The following is a 21,575-nucleotide window of genomic DNA, read 5'->3' as shown; positions in this document are numbered from 1 at the left end:
AGAAAAGTGATGGATAAGGTCCACACCAAACTTATTCCCCAAATCCTGCAACAGCAAAGGTGAGGGACCCTCAATGAGACCAGTATGAATTTGATTTAGAAGAACACACTTCTTTATACAGAGATCAGTGCTGGACTTTTAGCCCCAAGAGGCAGGCAATATCAGCAGTTCAAAAATGATTTGGACAAACAAATAGGCTTGTAAATATTCATTGAAAGGAATAGTCGGAGATGTGGCCTCTAGCATCCCTAGTCCAGGGACCACGGATGGGAGGGGTATATGAGGGGAATGGACCATAGTTAGGAGCTCAGGCATGCTCTTCCTAGGTGGCATCTGCTCTTGCTGAGGGTCAGAGTAGAACTCTTGGGCTGCATGGACACTTGCTGTTACTCAAATAGTCAGCTCTGGTGCTCTTAACGGAGGCTTGTACTGAGCTGTGTGGGTAATCGGGTCCCTCTTGTGGCCTAAGACCAGTACTGTGAGGGTGCTGTTCTACAGCATCGCTTCCACATAAATGGGAGGGTTGAGAGTGATGGAGGCTTTTTAGGGAGGGGCTTTATTTAAAGCTGATTCCTTGGCTTATTGAAAGATCCCATGGCTGTAAGCAGGGGTTGCTGGTTTTCAGTCTCAGCTCCACTGCTCAGCACATGTAGTCTTGCTGAAATATTCCCCAGTGTCCACAGGAGTCGAGGACTCCAGCCAAAGCTGGGTGTGGCTTGCCCTTCTAGCCTCAGTGAGGAGGGAGGTGAGGCTTGTGTTTCAAGGAACCTAGGAAACATCAGATCTATTCATTCCTGCTTTTGACAGTTGTACATGTGTGCTGGCAGAGAAGGGTAGCAAGAAAAAAGTATTTTATCTTCTGCCATGGTGTGCTGCTTTATTTTTCTTTTGAGAAGGAGAGAAAGTAGGCTGAGAGAAAAGGCAAGCTGAAGGTGTAAATGTGGAGGCTGACTCTGCCACCTGCTACCCTGATCAGACCTGATTCCTGGTGTTTCTTTCTAGTTATAAGCGTGGATTGCCTGCTTTTATTTTGGGCTGTAAGTTCTAAGATAGATACTGGAGTTGCTGTGTAGCAGCAGCTTCAGCAGAGGGCCCTGGTTAGCTGGTGTGGCTGTCTGGATACTGCAGTGTCACTATGATCCCTCTTGGAATGCCCTCCATGTCATCTGAGATGGGCAGCTTTGGCTGCTACATCTGTCTGTCTCTTTCCCAGACTATGCCAGCCATTTGTAAGGAATTGAGTCACTGGCTGAGTACATGGCAGCAGCTTTGAACTTCCTAAATCAGGCTTGGTAGTTGTGCTGGGGGCTTGTGCTGCCTAGAGTGCAGCTGCGCCCCGGTGGCATTTAAATTGCATCTCTAGCCCAAGGTCCTGTCTGTAGCAGGCCACCCAATCACTTCACTTTCCAGGAGTAGTGTGGGATGCCCCTAGCACCTCAATATATCCTCCTTTCAGCTGCCATGGGCTCAGGAAGCCCCTGAACTAGAGGATGAACTTCAACAACTCTGCTTAATAAGTCCCAACAGACACAACCCTACTTCCACCCAAATTTCTCCAGTCCTCCTTTGACCCCCATTTGCACTCTGAGTCCTACAATGCCTGACAGCATCAGGCTGCTCCTGCTGCCTGAAGCACTTCCTCAGCTGTGCCTAATTGCATTGCTTGGTTCCCCAGTGCTGACATGATGAGAGAGAATTCCTTCCAGTTCACCTTCTCCATGCCCCTGGTGGCTCTGTAGACTTAGGGGTTTTTTACCCCCTTCTGCCTCACTGTTTACATCTGCTTTTTCAGCTTGTTTTTACAGTTGTGATTGTAGCACAAGACCCTTCCTCTGTGTTTAACCCCTCCTCTTCCTCGTCTGCCACTGCAGCTGGAACATCAGCTACAGTCACTGAACTCGGAGCAGCTGGAGACGCGCGTGCAAAACGAAAGGCTCCGGCACCTGAATGAAAACCTGCTGGAAGAGCTGGAGAAAAGCAAATGGGAGCTGGAGGCAGTGAAGGGACAATTACAGAAGCTCCAGAAAGAGGCTCAGATTGAGCAAGAGCAGAAGGACAGGTGAGAAAAAACAGGAAAGACCTGGTGTTAGAGCAAAGACATGGACAGAGAAGGAGAAGTTGGGCATGCAGTTAAGGAATAATTATCGCTAGTTAAGAGCCTTGGTCTCATTAGAAGATTGCCTGTCACTTTTTGGGGAAAAGAAGAAGCATCCCAATGGTCTCATGGGCCTAAATAGAGAGTGATATTGCTAACTCTTGCCTACCTTCTGTGGGAAATGAATATATTCTAGAAAACCAGTACAAAAATACAGATGTTCCTCAGCCTAAAGGAGGCTTCTCCATGTATTTTCTAGTTCACTATCCCTTCTATAATGTTCTCTTTAAAGATCTTCTAATCAGTTCTGTTCCCATTTCTGGGTTAAAGCTAATAATACCTATATAAAACATTGAGAGGTTTCAGATCTAGATGGCAGTGACCATCCTTCCCATTTCCAGCAGCTGAGGAAGTGGAGAGGATGAGTTGCCTGCTCTCACGTTGGAGGAGAGCAGGAGAGCTCTGGTACAACCCAACCATCCCAGCTCCCAGAACAGTGCTGCTTCCTCTGAATTCTCCTAAGCATAAGGCATGCCCTTGTCTTTGAGAATGCCATGAGTGCCCCTGAGAGAGGGATGTTTGCATTTTCTCTCCCATTAATTTATTTCTCCTTATTTTAAAATACCTTTTGCCCAGGGATGTGTTTAGAGTCTCCAAGAACATGCAGAAAGAGAAACAAAGCCTCCTTCGGCAGCTGGAGCTCCTCAGGTGAGAACTGGTGAAGGCTGGAGGGAAATGCTGAGCTCTTAAGCCTGTATGGGGCTGAGGTTTCAGCACTGTGCTCATTTCTCCCATGGAAAGCTACAGGATTGTATTCAAGCAGCATTTAGACTCTGCTTGTTTTTCTAGGTCCAGACAGAGTTGTGCAATTTGGCCAGCTCTGGCACATTACAGGCTATGTTATTTCAGGAGGTAATCCCTCCTCTGGAGCAATTCAGTCTTTCCTGCTGGCTAAGGCAACCATGTAGAGCCCATGACCTTAGCTGGGATTCATGGAAATCCCAACAAGTCTAGCTATAAACAACATCTTTATCTCTGTTCCCAAGCTCTCTTTCTGTTCTCACTTTCAAATGTTGGGGTTTACTTAATTTTTGACAAGCATCTTATTGTGTCTTTCCTGTGTCTTCCTTTGGAGCAGAGAAATGAACAAGAAACTTCGAGATGAGCGAGATGCCTTTGAAGCCAAGAAGCTGGTTAGTCTAAGAAAGAAAACCTTAATTCCCAACCACCCTCCTCTCATCTGCTGCTGTTGCTGTCACCACTCGGGGGCCTGTCACTTCCACGGGGGACAATGACAAGAGCTCTCGGGGCCTGGTGTTGTGCTTAATACAGACTTTGCAGCGCCTCTGTGTCCGTGCTGGAGGCAAGCTCTGCTGGTTGCTGCTGCCGGCTGCCTGGGTTTAACCCAGGGCATGTTGGCTGGGGACTGTCACACAGCCCTGTGCAGGGCTGCAGTGGGTGCTGCCTGCTGCAGGTGTGAGCTCTGTGTCTTGTGCCAGGCACTGGGCACGTGCAAGGAGGGGAGAGAAGCTGGATGCATCCTGGAGCTGGGTGGTGAGGAAGAAGATGGATTCTCAGATGTGCTGCTGGCTGACTGGGTGGTACAGGAGGGTTTTGGAGTTTTTCTGACCCCCTGAGTTTGTAGCAGATGTTTTCAGAGGTTCCCCTGGGGAGCTCCCCATTCCTGTGAACTCTGCTGGGTGCAGCAGTGAGCCTTGTGCCAGAGAACTAGGAGAAAGCAGGATCTCTCTCATCTGGAACTGTCAATCTCTGGCCTTTCCCAGGCACCAAGATAAGCACAGATATGTGGTCTATTTTTAATTCTTACTATTTTTTCATTATAAAGCTTTTGTGTTCTCAAATGTTGCTTGCACAGCTGCTCTGCCCTCTTGGACCCATCCTTGCTGCCATGTCTTTGCCTGCTCTGGGATCATGCCCCACCTGAAGATCTGGAAGTAGGTGACTTGCTGGGATGACAGTGATAGGGTGTGATAGGTGCAAGAGCTTTTCTGACTGCTGTGTAAAGGACTCTGGAAGGAACCACAGGGGTTGTGCCTGTATGGGAAACAAAATGCCCTGTTCAATCCAGAGGTTGGAGTTCTCCAGGTGGAGAGCTGTATAAAATAATGTCAGTAACAATTTTGGATAGAGGTGAGGTATGTGTGTTTCTAAAATCTGGAAGAGTGTTTTTCTTCAGTCTTCATTTTTTAAGCTGCTAACTATGTGGATGTACACCAGAGCTTCCTGCTCCTTCTTGGAAAAGCCATAAACACAGTCACTCTGTAGCAGGGTCCAGTGCAAGCAGGCAAAGAAATGGTTTCTTGTCCTCTTTCCATGTGTTGTGCTTCCTCAGCTTGTGGGTTCCTGTGGGTGGGCAGGTGGTCTGAGGAGACCACAGCTCATGTCTGTACCTCTGTGTATGCAAAGCTTGTCTGCTTCTCCTCTGTTCTCTCCTGCTCCCTGCTAAGACCTGCTGCTGCAGCTGGACCCAAGAGAGGGCCCAGCAGAGAGAGTCACAGCACAGAGGGGCTGCTTTCTCCCTTCAATAGGGAATGAGGCACAGGGTGAGCACCAGCCACCATTGCTCATCTGGCAAGGCTGGGTCTTGCTGGGCAGTTGAAGCCTCTACTGGAATAAGGTTTTTTCCCTTTGGCTGCTCTCGTTTCAGTCCACAGGGAAGCAGGGCTCCAAGGGCTTGCAGAGATGCTGCTATCATCATACACCTGCAGAAGGTCTGCTCCCCAGCTGTCTCACAGTAAGGGGGGGAAAATGGCAATACTTCCCTACAGAAGTAAAAAGGAGAGTCCAGCCTTCTAATGGGGATCCCTAGTTGTATGACACACTCTCTGCCAGAGACTAGCAGTGCTTTTAAGGCTAAAAAGAGACCCAAGGCCTTAATACCCTCTTTTAGTGCTGGGAAGAGTTATTTCTGTGAAATCAAGGTGTAGTGAACAGAGGTTCTTTCATAGCAAAGATTTTGAAGTGGTTGGTCGGAGGAGTTGGGCTGTATGTGGCTGATAGCAACCCAGTCACTGCTCCTTTGCTCTTCTCAGTTCCCAGCTTAATACCTTGCTCTTCATAAGAGTTTCCTGCCTTGCCAGCGTGAGCAGACCCTGGCCCCACTGCACTGTGGGGCACTCTCCTGTTCCAGGCAAGAGAGGCTGAGCCACAGATAGGGATATGTGGCTATTTCTGTTGATGTGCAAACCACTGATGGGACCTAGGGGTTGCAGGTTCAGTTTCACACCCATGACCCATCTGGCTATGGAGTTATGCCTGTATGCTTTATGTTGACAGAGCAAATTTCATGTCTGTTCATCATGAAGAGTGTTTTGGTACTTTGACTACTTTTGACATGTATTTTTATTCCACTGGTAAACCAGAATCTTTCCCATCCAAAATGCTTGTACATGTGCTGTTGTGGAATCCTTGTCATCATGTGTTACACAGCTGTGATGTGGCATCTGTCCCTTTATCATCCTGGTGAAAAGCCAAATGTTACACAAACCTGGCAGGCCAATAAAGCATGGCAGAACCAATGGTAAAACATGCCCCATTGTTCCTCCTTTCTTACCCAAATCTGTGCTCTGCAGGCTGTTCCTTCTCCAGGTAAGGTGATGGCAGCGCAGGTTGTGTGGGAGTCCTTTTGCTCCACAGGTGACTTGAAGGTTGTAACTCAGCTCCAGTGGCCTGTAACACAATTTCCTCCTCCTATGTGGCTAGAGAGTGCCCTCGAGTGAAGCTGCTCAAGCACTGAAAACTTCCCCTTCTGTCCCTGCTGGAGAACCCCTGGTTGTCTGTACCACAGCCTGCCTGTGTTGACTGGGCAATTATGCACTTGGGGGTCATTTGCCTTGGGAGATTTGTGCTCCACCATTATAAGCCTCTCAGTGCTGGATTGTTTCTGTGCCTGGAGGTTCTTTTGAACATCAGTTTCATATGTAAAAATTGTTTTGTTCTTTCCCTACAAAGCTCCTAGTTGGGTCAGGCCCTCTGTGGAGTCTGGAGTCTCCCTTTGTTAGACTGCATTTTTGCAGTAAAGGTGTTCTGGGAGTTCTGATCAACAGAACAGCTTCCTAATTTTTTTGCCTTTTAAAATAAGCCTTCAGTAAGGATTATTGAAGAAATAATCTTTGTAGTCCCCCAGGCTCTGGGAAGCATGAAGGAAGGCCTGTCCAGAGCTCCCTGCAGGTGTTTGGTCAGTTCAAAACTGCTATAAGAGGCAGATCTGGCAGACTGCAAACCCCTTTTCCTCCACCTTTCCCCCAGAAATAATCAGTAAGGACGTGTTAGAAATCTTCAGATTCGCAGACTGAATACCTCTCCCTTTCCCCTAGTGCCTATGTGAGTGGCATCTTTCCATGCTGTCCCTCACTTCACATTTTGTGTGTGGCCAGAGCAGTGACTCTGCTGGGAATGGCAGTGCTGCTGTATGGGTGGAAGAGGGTTGGGAGAGAGGTTGTCCTGCTTTCTCCTTCTCTGAGCAGCTGGTAAATACTGGCTGTAGGAAGTGTTCATTCTGTGGTAAGTAGCAGGAAAGCATGGGGAGGGATGTTGGTGTAAGGCAGAGTATGTACAGTCCTTTGTAGAGCTGCCTCCTTCCTTTCCTGTGGTTCATGTGCAGCTCTAAGTGAGTACAGGTCAAGGAAGGGTACTAGTGTCTTCTGAGGAAAGGGCAATTGGTCTGCCCCACAAAACATCAGCATAAGAAAGAGGCAAGTGGGGAAAGAGAGATTCAGCTGTGAGACCAAGTAGAGAACAAGCCAGAAAATAAAAACTCTGGCTGGCTAGAGGAAGAATTCGGTTTGGGACATCACCATTTTGATGGATTTTTAAGTGAAGGAGAAAGCAGCAACAGTGATGGCTTCTTGCAGGAATTGAATTATTTGAACTGAGAAAAGCAAGCCCCGTGCTTACCTCTTTCAGCCTTCCAGTGAGGCACTACCACTGCATGGTGTGGGGCTGCCTGGGCTCCAGCCTTGCCTCCCCAAAGTGCTCTACAGAGATGGGGAGAGCTTGAACTGGGGCTGTAATCACATTGTTCATTCCTTCTCTTTTCAACTTCCAGGTGCCTCAGAACAAAAATACCCTGTTGAAGAAAGGGTCAGTGCTAGGCAGTTACCTGCTGGAGGACAAGCCTGTCAAACGGTTAGATGGGTGTCTGTGTCGTGTCCATGCTGTCAGTCCGTGCCCACTGCAGTACCCTGTCAGTCAAGCTGTGTCCTGGGTCTGGTTCTCCCACCTTGGGGCTGGTTGGTTGTGGGAGTGTGGTGGGGTGCAGCTTTTCTGTGGCTTTAGCTGTCTCTTGGCATCAGGTGGTGTTAGCTCAGCATGAAGCTGAGGATACTGTTCACTAATTTCCACAGGGAGGTGGCCCTGCTGCTGCTTATGCCTGCAGCAATGGGGGAGCAAATCTAAATATCACTAGAAGGTCTGGGACTGTTAATGGGATGGGAGTCACAAAGGCTGCCTGTTTCTGAGTCAGACAGCTCTGTTGAAATGACTGGATCAACTCCCAAGTGTGCCAGTTTGTCCTCAGGCACAAATCCACTGGTGCCTTGTGCCAGAGTCCATATCTCTGGGGCATGGGAGAGAGAGAGCAAAAATTGCACAAGGGTTGGGTTCTCTGGCAGCTGAAAGCCTCAAGGAGAGGGCCTGGCTCCAGATGGGTTCATCCTGCTCATCCCCCTCTACACCTATGCAGATGCTCACCTGGCACACCAGGCCTCCCTTCAGCCAGGGCAGGCAACTCATCTGTGTGGACAAGCCCTTTTATTTTTTTCCCCACTCTGCATGCAGAATATACAATGACCTGGCTTGGAGCTGGATCTCGCCTGCAACTACTGGCCCCAAACAAGTTTTAAAGGCAGCACATTGCCCTGTTTCTTACCAGGTCTCTGCAGAAAGTTCCATTGCTGCCCGGTTTCTCCTGGTGCCAGCCAGAGACGCAGGTCTAGGCTCAGTTTCTTCCAACTTCAACTCACCTTTAATGCTTGCAATTCAGGTGGTGGCATTTAAGGATTTAGCTCAAGGCTCCTTGGCTCATGGATTTAGGGAAAATCAGGTAGACTCTGGAGAAGGCTGATTCTTTAGCCCAGGGTAGGAGGTTGCCTGTTGAGGTCTGAGGCAGAGCTCCTTCATGGTTGTGTGATTGCCACATTCTGTCGATTGAATTGGATAACCAAGTTCTCCCATCTTCCTCCCCAATTATTTCTTGCAAAGATCCTTCTAGCTGCTACTGGAATAAACCTCCTGGAAAGGCTTAACAGCTGGAGAAGTTTGGCAATGAAGGTGATGAGAGAAGGGGAGTAGTTGTTTGCCTCATCTCTGTCCCAGTGCTGTGTCACACCACATTGCTTGAGAAACATGAAAAGAAATCCATTAGATCTGGGGTCACTGTTCAGAGTTTTGTGTTTGTCCCTTTGCTCCCACTAAAGAGAGTCTTGAGAATCCTCATTGTGTGATTTTGCCAGTCCTGGGAGATGGGCACCATTCCCCAGAGCCTGAGACTCTGTCCATTTTCAAGAGGGAGGAGTTCCACCTGGCCTGGCTCTGGACTGGCAAATGGGGCAAATGCAGGGAGGGCAACCAGGAATGTGAGCTCCCTTTCATAGAAAAAAGTGTAGGCATGGCAGCATGTGGCTTTTACAACCCAGATAAAGTGTACTTGCTGGAGTGAGAAAGAAGAATTGTCTGGATTCCTGCACTAACAGAAAGAGGAAAGTTGCAGAGGGGATGGGATGTCCTGCCTCTGAGGAGACTGACTGTAGTACACTCTGGTCACTCTAATTTCCTTCCAAATGCAGTCTGCTGGACAGTGAAAGCAATGGAGACGTCAGTGGTGGATAAATATCTTCAGCTTAATTCTAGGTCTTCTCATTCCTTGCCTAGTTCTTTAACCATAGAAAACCAGTGATGCTCCCTTGCTCCTCAGCAGTGATTCCAGTACTTTAAATTGGTTATTTTAGGTGTTCTTTTGGAGGTTGTTCCTCCAACTACCACATCAGCTCTACCCCCAGTGCATCAGCCTGCTCTTGTGTGGGCACATTCTGTTATTTCTTTTTGTATGGTATTTAGTGGTATTTAGTAACAAAAATACAGGGGTAATTATTGCTGCCTTTTTTTTTTTTAAGGGGCTTTTGTTTTGTATGTTTTGCCTCATTTTTTCACTGCTGGGGGAAGCAGTAGGCAAAGAATTCTTGAAAAATCCAAAGTGGCAATTTTTATTAAAATTAATTAAATGTTTGTCAGCACATGAGAGTACAGCACAGCTCTGGTGAGCTCTGTCTCTCTTTCCCTTCCCAGGGGAGCCACTGATGCTTTGGTCACAGGGAGTGTGAGGAGTGACTATATAGAGTTCCTTTGAGAGCTTCATGTATACTAATTGGATTGCATTGGTTGGTTGGGAATTTGCAACCTCCTTCTTTCCCTGTGTTCTCCCCCCCTCCCACCCTATCTGTGCTGCCTGTGGACTTCAATGCAGACAACTGGCCTCTGCGGACCTTCCCTTCACCTTCCCAGTGGACGTGGCAGTGGAAGAACCCAACAGAAAGAACTGCAAATACTTCCCAGGCAATGGGGTTTGGATGAAGACAGGAGAAGGAGGCAGCACAAACTTTGGAGAGAACAGCAGAGATGAGGAGAGATGGCCCTTGGCAGCAGATCCTGAGTGGTTTAAGATGACTTTGAAGGGTGACTCTGACTGCAGAAAAAATGCAGATGGCCTAGATGCTGCTCTGCTGCCTCCTCGAGCCCAGCCTGTTGGCACTGAAACCAGGGTGAGTGCAGTTACCTCTGGGGTAATTCCTCAAATACCTGCTAGGGTTGGTGTCTGACTCTCTTCCCATCAAACCCCAGATTTACAGTGCAAGGCTCTAATCCCTGAATCAAAGCACTGCCTGCAGCTGGGCTCTTCAGAACCTCATGCCTTTTTCCATTGTAGCTCCAAGCACTGGAAGCAGCCAGCTATTCCCCAGATCGCATCTTTAAAGTGGTGTTTGTGGGGAATTCTGGTGTTGGGAAGAGTTCCTTCATCCACCGCTTCTGCTATGACAGGTTCTTGGCTGAGCTCAATGCAACCATTGGTAAGTAATAGCGTGCCTGCTTCATCTGGATAAGGAGGGTGGGAAAGGCAGCCTGGGAAAATGCTCTTTTGCCTGTATTATAGCCCAGCTAGAGGGTAAAGATGGTCTCTCTCCCAGTATTGAATCAACCTTGCAATTTCCTTGAACTAAATGGAGTTTGTCTGGCCATTGTAATGGCAAGGGGCTCTCTCCCCATCCTACCTCATAATCATTGTCACCTTCCTGACAGGTATTGATTACCAGGTGAAGAGTCTAATGGTGGATAACACCCAGGTTGCCTTACAGCTGTGGGATACAGCTGGACAAGAGAGGTAAGCGATTTCTGACGCGCTCAGTGGAGGAAAGGCAAAGAGTGCATGCAGCTGGTTTCTGTTCCTGGGGAAGCTATCAGCCTCAGAAGGATCAAACAGGTCATGACAGCTATTCCAGTCCTGAACGTGCAGCAGGGGTCTGTTCCAGAGACTTCTAGAAGCTGTGACTGTGAAGCAGGGCCTGGGGAGATCACTCTGAGGATTGACAGAAAAGTAGTTTTCCGTGTGTCTGACCTGCATGCTTGTGGCTCCAAGCAATCCATCCATAGATGTATGTCATGGGGTTCAAAGGTTGGAAAGGACTGTGAACCTTTCCAGATCTGATTCAGCTGTCAAAACTGGCTGAATTAGCATGACCTATGGGGAAGGTGATTTGAACTACCCTGCTGGACTCTGTCAGTGAGGTTATTGGCCCCTTTCACTGTCCCTTCTGCTGATAGACTTGTGGAAGTGATAATCCTTGGTAGAGGGGTTGTGCAGCATTCTGTGACAGTGAACACTTGCTCCCCATTTGAAGTCCTCTAGTTTTAAAAGCATGGGATATCTCTAGATGTTACCAGCAGTGTTGGTGAGGACAAGAGTAGTAGAGGACACATTTGACCCTTATCTGCTACTAGAGATGAAGGCCCATCACTGGCTCCATGTAAATTACATTTTATGTAGGATATAATTCGAAACTTAAGATGAGAAGCTATTTCAAGAGGACCATGAACCTCAAGGGCCTGACAAAAATAAGCACTGGGTGTTTTGAGCTAAATATGTTATGGGGGCAGGCCTTCAGGGGGCAGCCAAGGTCATGGGAATATTCTAATCCTAAACTGTGCCAATGATGCTGTCTATCTCAGGCAGCTAGACCTTGCAGAGCTGGTGGGAATGTACTAAGTAGGAGTATCTATTGAAAAGCAACTCTCTCTTCCAAAATTAGGCTTCATGCTGAAGAAATAATTATTTCTGAGGGGACTCCTGTGGTTATTTTGATGCTGAAACTGAGCAGTAAGGGGAGTTGCTATGACATAAAATGTGACATTTTATTGAGGCCAGATTGCAGTAGAGGCCAAATTCAAGATGTTGTCTCTGCAGAAGGACCTTTACCACAGGCCCCTGCAGCACTAGCAGGTCTTAGATATGTACCCACAAGAGAGAGCTGGGATCAGTGCTGATACCAAATAGGAGACCTGGGAAGAAGAAAAAGCTTTTTCTTCTTCTGTAGGAATATTACTTCTAAATAGAGGTATTCAACTGTAAATATCTAAGGAAGAGATGGAAGAACCCCTTGGAGCATGCAAGGAGAACTCATTGGAGACTTCCCTGAGACTTATGCATGCTACCTTTGATGGTTCTTCCGGAGCATCTTGCCTGGCTGGCAGTTCCAGAGGTGCATCTTGATTGCCAAAGATACAGTCTGTGCTTTCTCAGTTGGGTAGGTGCCAGAATATTGTAGTGAGAAAGAACAGGCTTCAGGCAACTATCTTAAGAGTACAGAAGGGTAACAGCTGTAGGTTTTCTTGGCTTGTAAGAGTAGAGTTTGTTGCCATGTGCAGGGACATACACAGCTGAAATACACAGCTCTCTAGTGAGATCTCAGGACTTTTGTTACATTTATTAATTCCCAAATTACATTGTTAATTCCGTCAGTTTGCAATCATTGTGGTTATATCATGGCTCTGTCACAAGGTGCTTACAGATTCCAAGGTTTGGGTTTGTTGTTTTGGTTGTTTGGTTTGGGTTTTTTTGTTTGGTTTGCTTTGGTTGGAATTTATTCACAAAATATCAGCCTGTGGTTTTAAATGGTACAGACAACAAAAAGTAGATGTCTGGCAGAATTTTTTCCTGGAAATTGTGTCTAGCTCCTGATTTTTTATGTGTAATGCCATTGGTTTATAGATTCAATAGTGGAAACAGACTTACTGATGCTGAGTTCTTAATTGCTGTTTTGGCAGCCCTGGGGCAGGCATTACGCATGCCTAGTTTGTTCTGTGGTACAGCTTAGTCTGCAGATTCTTCCAGACTATAGAGAAAGATCATGTTTTCTCCATCAGTTTCCCTTTTAATAGGAAATTACTTTTTCCTATCCCACCCAAATAGATTCTTCTGCTTCTTTCTTCCAGACCTGCAAAGGTCTTCCTTCTTGCTTTCTCAGCACCATGCATTTGGCAAGATTCCTACCTATCCGCAGCTGCCTGGCCTGTCTCAAAGGTGCAGGGATCTGTCACCTGTGTGTAGACACCAGCTCTGAGGGACACATCACACACAGGTGCTGCCAGGCCCTGCAGAGAGCCTGCGCTGACAGACAGACAGACAGTCCCACCCTGTGGTTCTGAGGGTGCCTTTGGTTTGTGTGGGCTCAGGTTTCGGAGCGTCACCAAGCAGTACTTCCGGAAGGCAGACGGGATCCTGGTGATGTACGACATCACAGCCGAGTGCTCCTTCGTGGCCGTGCGGAACTGGATGAGCAGCGTCCAGGTGAGAGCGGGACCTGGCCTCCAGTGCTGCTGCTGCTGCTCCCTTGCTACCACAGTCTGCCTGGAAGGGACGTTTTTCAGTGCCCCAGGAAGTCCTGTTGACCTTGTGAAGCTGAATTATCAAAGCAGATGCCTGTGCTGGTCAGTTTGGAACCAGAGGCTTTGTGTGGAAGGTAACAAAGGCAGTGGTAGCCCATTAAATCAGGGAGGGCTATTGCTGTGGCTGAACGTGGTGGGACCTCCCAAAACAGCGGTGTGGGTTTGTAAGCAGCCCATGTGCACTGGCTACATCTTCTAAACAGGGTCACATCCCACCTGTGCTCAGGGAGGGAGATCTCGTGGTGTCTGGCCTATGCGCAGGAAAGGGAAGTGCTTCTTTTTATTTCCTTTTTTTATTTAAGATTTGGTAACACTGTATTAATACTGCTGGGTTTCACCCTGTTTTTTATTTCCAAACACTCACTAAAAGCATTTATCTGTAGCTTATATCTTCTTGGGGACACAAAAATACCTCTCTTTAAAATTTAAATTAGTTGTGTGTAGATGATCAAGAGGTGAAGTGAAATTTTCAAGGGCGGTTTTGTTTTGATTGTGCTGAGTCTCAAAAAACCCAGATCTCAGTGGAATGAGTAAGTATAGGCTGGAGGATTCTAGAACTGTTAATTTCCACGAGCCTCTTGGGGAAACAAACAAACAAAAACCACTTATGTCTTTGAATTCTAGAAGATCAAATGTTAGGATCTTCAAAACTAACCAGCCTCTGAAAATCAGGTTCCTTTCAGGAGGAAGTTTAAACTGAGTGCACAGAAAATCAAACCACATGAAATCTGTATATTTTAATCTCTGTCTTCTTTTCCTCTCCCCATCTGTGTGTTTATTTTGTTTTGAAGCTGTTCAGGTTTTGTATGCCATGCAGGGCACTTGAATTTGGAAATAACTGAGCCCTGTTCTTACTGTGACCGTGCTCTAGTGAGCCAGTGGAACTATAGAGAGTTTGACCAGAGGTAAGGGGCTCCAGGAATTGCCTAGGAATAACAGTCCCTACAGAGACAGCTTACAAAGGGTGAAGGTTGCTTAACTTGTTTGGCCAGTGGATTTGCAGCAAGGGATCATTGAGTTTAGGACAGCACATCAGACACTGTACTGCACATACAAAAAATTACTGAGCTTATTTAGAAGATCTGCCAGATCACAAATTCCAAAATGCCTATGGGGCAAGCTGCTTTTCTTTAGGCTTCTTATTTTCCTGAGAGGCACTTATGTCCTGTCTCCCCTCTGTCACCATCCCAGCTCAACATACCAAACATTTGGAATGTTGCCCTGGTTCAAGCTTCCTTTCACAAATCCCTGGGGCTATTGAAGGAATTACCCTTCAATGGGCCTGATCCTGCTGCCACTGAAGGTCTTGTTTGCTTGGGCTGAAAGGATCTGCTCTGAGTGGCTTGGTCTCTAGGGGTCTTTATTTCTTTTGCAGGAAGGAATAGAGGATGGAGCTGTGGTGTTTCTGCTTGGAAATAAATTGGATGCTGTGCAGAGAGAGACGCGGAAAGTGCCCAAGGTGGAGGGGGAAAGGCTGGCGAAGGTGTGACTCAGTGCTCTGCTGTTTGACTTGCTCTGCAGCCACCCTCCAGCTGTGAGCACGGCAGTCTGGCTGCAAAAAGCCCTTCCTGGAGCCCTTTTCCAGTATGGTACCTTCCCTCTCCCTCCTACCCCGTTTCTCCAATGTGGACAGGTCCCTCTGGTACAAGGGAGGATGAGGTGGTGGCCTGGATGTGGCAGACAGTGGCCCTTGAGCAGGCTCACTCTTGGGGCTTGATATCTCATTACAGTTTTCTGAGGGGAACATGCATGGCTGATTTCCCATTTGAGGGCTCCCTAATGCACCATCATCCTGCCTCTTTCCTCACTCCCTTGTCTGCCTGCCTGCTGGCACCTTGGCCCCTGGGTTGGGGGAGACAGGGTTTCAAAGGCTTCCTGCCTTCTGGACCTGCAAAAAAAGGTAAGGGAATCAAAGTACCCTGGACAGATGTTTTCTCTTCCCAAACAACTTCCCCAGTGCTCCCTTTTGGACACTCTGACTTGGCCCTCAATGCTGAAAAAGCATCTCCTCCTCCTGGGTTGGTGAGCAGGGTGTGCACCCAGCAGGGCAGCAGCCACTCTCCTGGCTCCATCCAGTGGCTCTTGGCAGGGTTCCTGGGGATGAGGGTGGGCCAGCTCCCAAGGCTGTGGGTGAGTGGTGATGGTGGAAAGCTGGGAGTCACCGTGGGTGCTTGCTGTGCTCTCTGGCAGGAGTACAAGGCTGTGTTCTACGAGTGCAGTGCCATGACTGGCTACAACATCATGGAGCCCATGCTGCACATGGCCAGGTCAGTGAACACGAGCCGTCACCCTGGGACACTTCCCCAGCTGGAGGTGACTGGTGTGGGCTCCCCTGGGGAATGGGCAAGGAGAGGGAGGTGTCAGAGACTGACTTTCTGTCACAACCCAAAAGAGACTCCCTCCAGGTCCTTGTCTTTTGTGCCTGGAGAGCACCAAGTGTAGACTGGACTCTGCACAAAAAACTTCACCTGCTAGAACTGGCTGTTGCAAGATTAGGAGTTCAATTTGAATATTTCATCACAAAAGCCTTGCATACTGTCCCAGATTTTAAGCTGGTGTTTTCAGTTTGAAGTCTTCAAGCAGCTCTAAGAGTTCTTTCTCCCCTATCTTAATAAGCACTGTACAGACTGAGCTATTTCAGTGGCAGTCATTTTAAAAGGAGGTAAGATGCTGTCAGCTGAAAGAAATTTGCTCTAAAATTTTTAGTTTTAAAAGGTAGTTTTTGGAAAAAAATTATTTCAAATCTTGCAAGAAAACTATCCTTTTGCTTTCTTTTATCTCTTCACTTCCTCCTGCACCATGTGTTAAATCCACAGCAGGATTTAGCTGTTCATTAACTGGGTGGATTTATTTATCAGCTAGGTGAATCACATCTCCCATAGCACGTGCCTTCAGCATGCTTTATTACCATGGTGCTGCCCAAGATGGCCCAGACAGGTGGAGCAAACAACCCAGAATTCTGACAGCAATAGGGGATCTTGGGGATAAGGCACAGGCCACTCACACTGGTGCTCAGATTACTAAGCCATGGTACCCCCTCTTGTATGTGTCCATTTTCTTTCCCTGTTCTCTGGAAATTCATGCTCATTCTCTGTGTGTGATTTATCTAGCCCACCTTCCAGAGAAGTCCAATCTTTGGGCCTATCAATTCTTGCAATCCTAAATGTAAATCCTAAATGGCTGGTGGAGAGCAAAGGGCAGAGGCAACTGCCTTGGCAGGAAGAGCTCAGTAACCAGGTTGTGTTCTTGATCTGTGCTGTTCTTTCCAGGTTGCTGACAGCACAAGAAGACAGGCAGAGGGAGAATGCCCTGCAGCTGGAGGATATCAGCAGGAGGAAAGGGTGCTGCACATAAAGCGCACCAATGTGTCAGCAAGAGACACATGCCAATGCTGTATCATGAAGCTGGGGGTTCCTTTCAAGCAAGCTGAATCTGATGGTATCAGCTCTCTAGAGGCTTTTCCCAGTCTGTGAATTTTGAGGCATAAATCAGGCTAAAATGTGCATATTGTCTGCACTGATCTACTTCCAAAGTCTGCATGCAGCCCTGGTCTCAAGAGGCCTCTGCTTCTTTGGGGGAATTTGGCTGGTCTTAGCTAGCAGCACAGACAGGGCCTTCTGTCTGGAGAGGTTGATTCCCTCTAAAGGGATGAAGTCTTGTTCCTGTTCTTTCTGGCAAAGAAGCGGCCTAGCAGCAGAGGACACAGTGGGTCTGTATTAAATAGAATTTCCATGTAAAAGACAAAGATATTATTTTAAATTTGGGCTAGCTCTAAGAAGTGATCCATCTGTCTCAGAGGGAAGCATCTCCTCTTGGTTCTGCAGCGGCAGTGCTCAGCTGAGAGCCTGCTGTGCTGAGTGAGAACACTTCCACCCCTTCCCGCAAGATCTGGATTGGGCCCTGGATATACTGCAGCATTTGGCTGGACTTGTCAATATTGTAGTTAACAGATTCCATATGTGATCTGATAGAAGGAGTCATCCCAATGGCTTTCATTGCTTTGTCACCCTTATGGACCTTTTCACTGTCCTGTTGTATGTTTACGGAACACAGAGCTGCTGCCCTGGGACCCGCAGGCGCTGGCATGTGCTGCTGATTCATAGCCCATTGCAGGAGCTGTCTGTACAAACCAGGGGAGCCATATATAGCCTGTTTTAAGGCTGAATGCTGCCTGTTTCCTCCCATTCTCTTATCCTTTCCTGAAGAATCTCCAGCAATTTGGAACTGCCTTACCCGCAGTCCTCAAAGATCCCACCAGAGCGCTTTCAAATGTGCCTGGATGGAGGCATAAGGCAGCTGCCTGTATGAAATGTACCTTTTTCTCTTGCAGGGACCTCGAGCAACAGCCTCACTTGACTGGTGAAGGGCCTGAGAAAGAGCCAGACTGAACCTGTTCCCATTGGGAAGGGGCCTTTTTGTCACTAAGGGGCAGGGCAAAGCAGGGCAGAGTAGGCGCTGTCCCCAGAAGTGCTCCTGTCACCAAAGCTGCTGTGGTGCCTGGGCATGGAGCTTCTGGGGTGCGATGCTTTCTGGTTTGCAGCTCAGCAGCTCTCAAAGCCTTGGGATTAAGTGAGATTTTTTTTTCGTTCCCTTTCCCCTTTTGTCTTCAAGGCTGTTTCTATATGTGACTCTGACATTGTAGGCACAAGATGTGATACTGCAGCTGTGACACAGCCCCCAAACCTTGTGGCATAGGGAAGGCCTATACTTGTCCACAGTCTTTCCTCTCTTGGGATGAGGCGGTTACTCTCAATGTCTGTTTATTGCACAAATTTTGCTGGGAATATCCCAGGCAGGAAAAGTGCTCTGAGTCACCTACAGACATCAGCATTACAAAGAATTTCCATGGCACCTCCTAGTGCCCTTCTGATAGAAAACAGGAAGTTTTTCTCTGGAAGAGCAGGATTTCTGAGTAAGAGCTAAAAGTAGTGAGATCCTGCTTAGTCCTTACTCTTGGCTGTCTGTGGCTCACACTGTTTAACTGCACTGATGCCTTCCAGAGACTGGGAATCAGAAAGCTACAAGAGGCCCTGAAGGAACCAGGGTAGCTGGTATGGAGCCTGGAGTAAGACCTACAGTGCTGCTAGGGGAACTGCTTGTCTTTGCAAGAAGTGATTTTTGGGAAGGGGAGTCCATGCTAAGGTGTTCTGAACCTGTGCCTCCCACGCTCTGTACACAGCACACCCCAGACAAAGGTGTGAAATACAAATATGGGCCAGTTCTGTGTATTACCTTTATCAGTGCTGTCATACTGCAATGGCAAGAACCAGCAGGTTCTTTCAATGTACAACCTTAAGTATGTTTTCTTAGTGTGCAAACAGTACAGGCAATAAAGAAATGCTGTCTTACAAGTGGTTGTGTTGAGAGATTTTTTACAGGTGCTGCAGGAGATCAGCCTCCCATTTTCAATCGCTGATCCTAGTGTGACCTTCCCTTCTCACTGCTCAGCAAGTGGCCTGTCCCCCATAGTGGTACACAGGGGGTCTTACAAGCAGGGAGAGAGCTAACCAGGAACCCATGTCTTGGGGGCAGCTCAGGAGAAATTAATCTCCAGTCTTTTTTTACCTCCTTTAAGCAGCCAGAGTCTGTCCAGCTGATTAGGGAAGGCAGAGCACAGAGGAGAAAAAGGAAAGATACTTCCCCAGTGTGTGGGGGTATAGTGCTTTCAGACAGGGATGGGTTCTCACCTTGTTACCTGTATCCATAGAACTAAACCTTTATTTTATTAATGTCCCATGCATCCTTTTCACTAGAGTTAAGAATTTGGTTGCTTTTAATCCTTGTGCCCTGGCATGGCTCCAGCTGGATGTCCATGCATTACAGAACTAATCACTCTGCAGTTTTGACCAAACAAATTATTACTCATTTCCCCTGCTATAAACTGATAGCACAAGTAGTTCCTTGTAACATATATTTTTTGTAAGCAGGAAAGGGTGGATTTTTGTTTCAAGGATGACAAAGTGGCACAGAATTTGAGTAGGCTGAGCTTGGACAACAGTAAGCAGCAGGGTTGGGGTTTATTACTGGAAGGTCTTTTGTTCTCTCTTGGCACAATCATTAAGTGTCCTCCTGGAAGACCCAGGGGTATCTTTCTAGTTTTTAAACCTGTCTGTTATCAGATCTAAATGAGACCAGAATTTCCAAAAAGTTATTCATTTTACGACATCCCCCTTTTTATCAGAATCTCTCCTGCCTCTAAATGGAAGCTCTGGGAGCAGCCACCCTTTGTAAGTGACTGCTGGAAACTGTAGCATAAATGCAAATAATGAGATATCCTGAGGGGGCATGAGATGAGGGAGGATGCAAAATAAGACTGCCTGGGGGCTTATACATTCACCGTCTTGGCTCCAGCCTCTTAGTGAACAAGTGATTTTTTGCACATAATCTGTAAGGTATTTTGGAATCATATCAGAAGAAAGTACTCTTACAGCCTGGGAAGCCTTATCCTGGCACATGCAGCAGTGCACCTGTGTACACAATCAGGTGTAGGGGCAAAAGCAAAAAAGCCAGCTGCTCTGATAAGTAGCCATGCCCCACAAATCCCTGCAGGCCAGCAAAAGGACCTGACTCTGCTTTGCTTTCACTTGTCTGTTTCTTGTCAATATGCTAAGGGTAAGCAGAAGAGGATTAGGCTGACAGCATCTCTTTGAAAAGTCAAAACAGGGCTAAAAAGAGAGCATTAAGCCACAGTGTTAAATTTGAAGCTTTTCCACAGGACAAATGCAGAAATTGCAAATGTTTGAGATGTTGTTTTCTAGTACCTTCTTTATTCCAGGTCCAAGGGACCTTTTCCATTTACATACAATTAACGAGTTCCTGTTATGGGGATCATGCAGTCACCCGCACATTATTATTTTCTGTCTTGTCACCTTCTTCTGTTTGTGTCATTTCATGATCTTTTTACTTGTTGATTGCTTAGACTATGAACATATATATTTGTTGCATTAATAAGTAGATGGGACTCAGTTTCTTCAGGAAGAAAAGTCAGTTCTTTATTCACAAAGCTTATATTTATAGGAAATATCAGAAGGCACTTAGACCTAATTGGCTAACAATACACTGACAGTTTATTGGCTGGTAAATGACTAGGCTGTACATCTGTCAAATCTCTCTATATTTGGTTAGTTTACATATTTTGTTCACTGATTCCTATGGGACAGATTTCTTGTTTATTACAGGTGCAACTTATTTTCCCTCTCTAAGAATAAGTTGTTATGCAAACAGATTCTCAAGATTTCTTCACCTGGGAACTTAGCTAGCTGCACTTAGAAGAAGTAACAGGCCACAATATCTTTACCTGCATGTAACATATATTGACCAAGTACTTCATCTCCAATTATAAATGTATCTCACAGTCCATTATGCACCTTCAAATGCTCTGTTTGGCAGTCTCCCATTCAGTGCCAATAGATCCAGGCAGAGCCCTGCAGTTCAGAGCTTTGTTAGGAGATGCTCATTACTTCTCTGGCTATTGATGAGTCACACGGAAATTTTGGTTGGCACGGCTACAACAACCCAGCTCCAGCCTCTCCAGCCTGCAGGGCATGTTTATATACATATATATATGATGCTGCAAACACTGAAAATACTAGTTCACAGGAGACCTGACCAGGTAAAATTAGTCTCCTCAAGGTAAACCAGTATTTGCAGTAAAAAAAAAAATAATCTATTACTCCAGAAATAAACTGAGGATGCAGAGGTGGGGGTCCTGTGGTGTATCTCGCCTGTACCTGCAGGCTCTCCCAAGCATAAAGAAGCACTTGTGCCTGGTCATGCCCATCTGCTGACCCAAATCTGCTGGGGTGGGGAGGTTATGTGATTTCCTCTTTGGACATGAAATCCTGGACATGGCAAGAAGACAGTGGCCCAGTGTGGTGGCTACGCAGGGCTCCACCAAGGAGGGGCAGGACCCGGGCAGAGGCCGGTGTTCTTGTGGCTTCCAGGTTCTGCCACATATTCCCTGAAACAAATCTGTCAAGTGTGCAAGCAAGCTGATCCCCCAAGGCTCTCTCTGTTTGACCACTTGGTTCTCTGGCAGCTCTGAGCTAAAGTGAGCTTCCTCTTTGGGACGCATGAAGTGATTTCTGAGTTGGGCACATGCAGAAGTTAAGGCAAGCACCCAGGAGGTTCTAAACTGGCCTCTCCATTCCCTGCCAGCTCTCCTCTCTTCATCCCACTCCTGAAAAGCCATGCGAGGCCGCTCAGCCGTGGAGAGGGCGCGGGAGTTTTCCTGGGAGCATCCCTCGCACAGGGCTGCTGCTTAGCACAGAAGTATGCGGGCTGTGGCTCAAGTGAGGTAATGGGAGAATGAGGCAATGTGCCAGTCAGGGCTTGATCCTGATTTACAGGGTGTTTCATGGAGAACACTTTTAACAAGCAGGTCTGACGCCTTAAAAAAAAAACAAAAACAAAAAAGCCGTTCCATCTGGAGTTCGCTGTAACGTGTCGCCTGCGGCAATGGAAACAGAAACGTGCGCTGCAGGAGCCGAGAGCCGGGGTTGCGAGCGGCCCCGGCCAGAGGGCC

The 21,575-nt window shown here is 47.3% G+C and overlaps 1 protein-coding gene across 1 annotated transcript in view; it reads left to right on the top strand.

Moving 5' to 3' along the window:
- Positions 1-16,405, top strand: part of CRACR2B (calcium release activated channel regulator 2B) — a 44,474-nt gene extending 28,069 nt beyond the window's left edge. Inside the window, exons 8-18 of the mRNA XM_030949105.1 lie at positions 1,872-2,059; positions 2,732-2,803; positions 3,234-3,288; positions 7,164-7,243; positions 9,579-9,873; positions 10,038-10,179; positions 10,409-10,490; positions 12,839-12,953; positions 14,427-14,534; positions 15,242-15,318; positions 16,321-16,405. Of these exons, the coding sequence (XP_030804965.1) occupies positions 1,872-2,059; positions 2,732-2,803; positions 3,234-3,288; positions 7,164-7,243; positions 9,579-9,873; positions 10,038-10,179; positions 10,409-10,490; positions 12,839-12,953; positions 14,427-14,534; positions 15,242-15,318; positions 16,321-16,405 (1,299 nt within the window). The remainder of the gene's footprint in view (positions 1-1,871; positions 2,060-2,731; positions 2,804-3,233; positions 3,289-7,163; positions 7,244-9,578; positions 9,874-10,037; positions 10,180-10,408; positions 10,491-12,838; positions 12,954-14,426; positions 14,535-15,241; positions 15,319-16,320) is intronic.
- The last annotated feature ends 5,170 nt before the right edge of the window (positions 16,406-21,575 follow it).

This window comes from Camarhynchus parvulus, chromosome 5 (genome assembly GCF_901933205.1).
Source record: "Camarhynchus parvulus chromosome 5, STF_HiC, whole genome shotgun sequence".
Classification (NCBI taxonomy): Eukaryota; Metazoa; Chordata; class Aves; order Passeriformes; family Thraupidae; genus Camarhynchus; species Camarhynchus parvulus.
The sequence above is the reverse complement of the archived record's forward strand: the minus strand, read 5'-3'. Positions and strand labels throughout refer to the sequence as shown.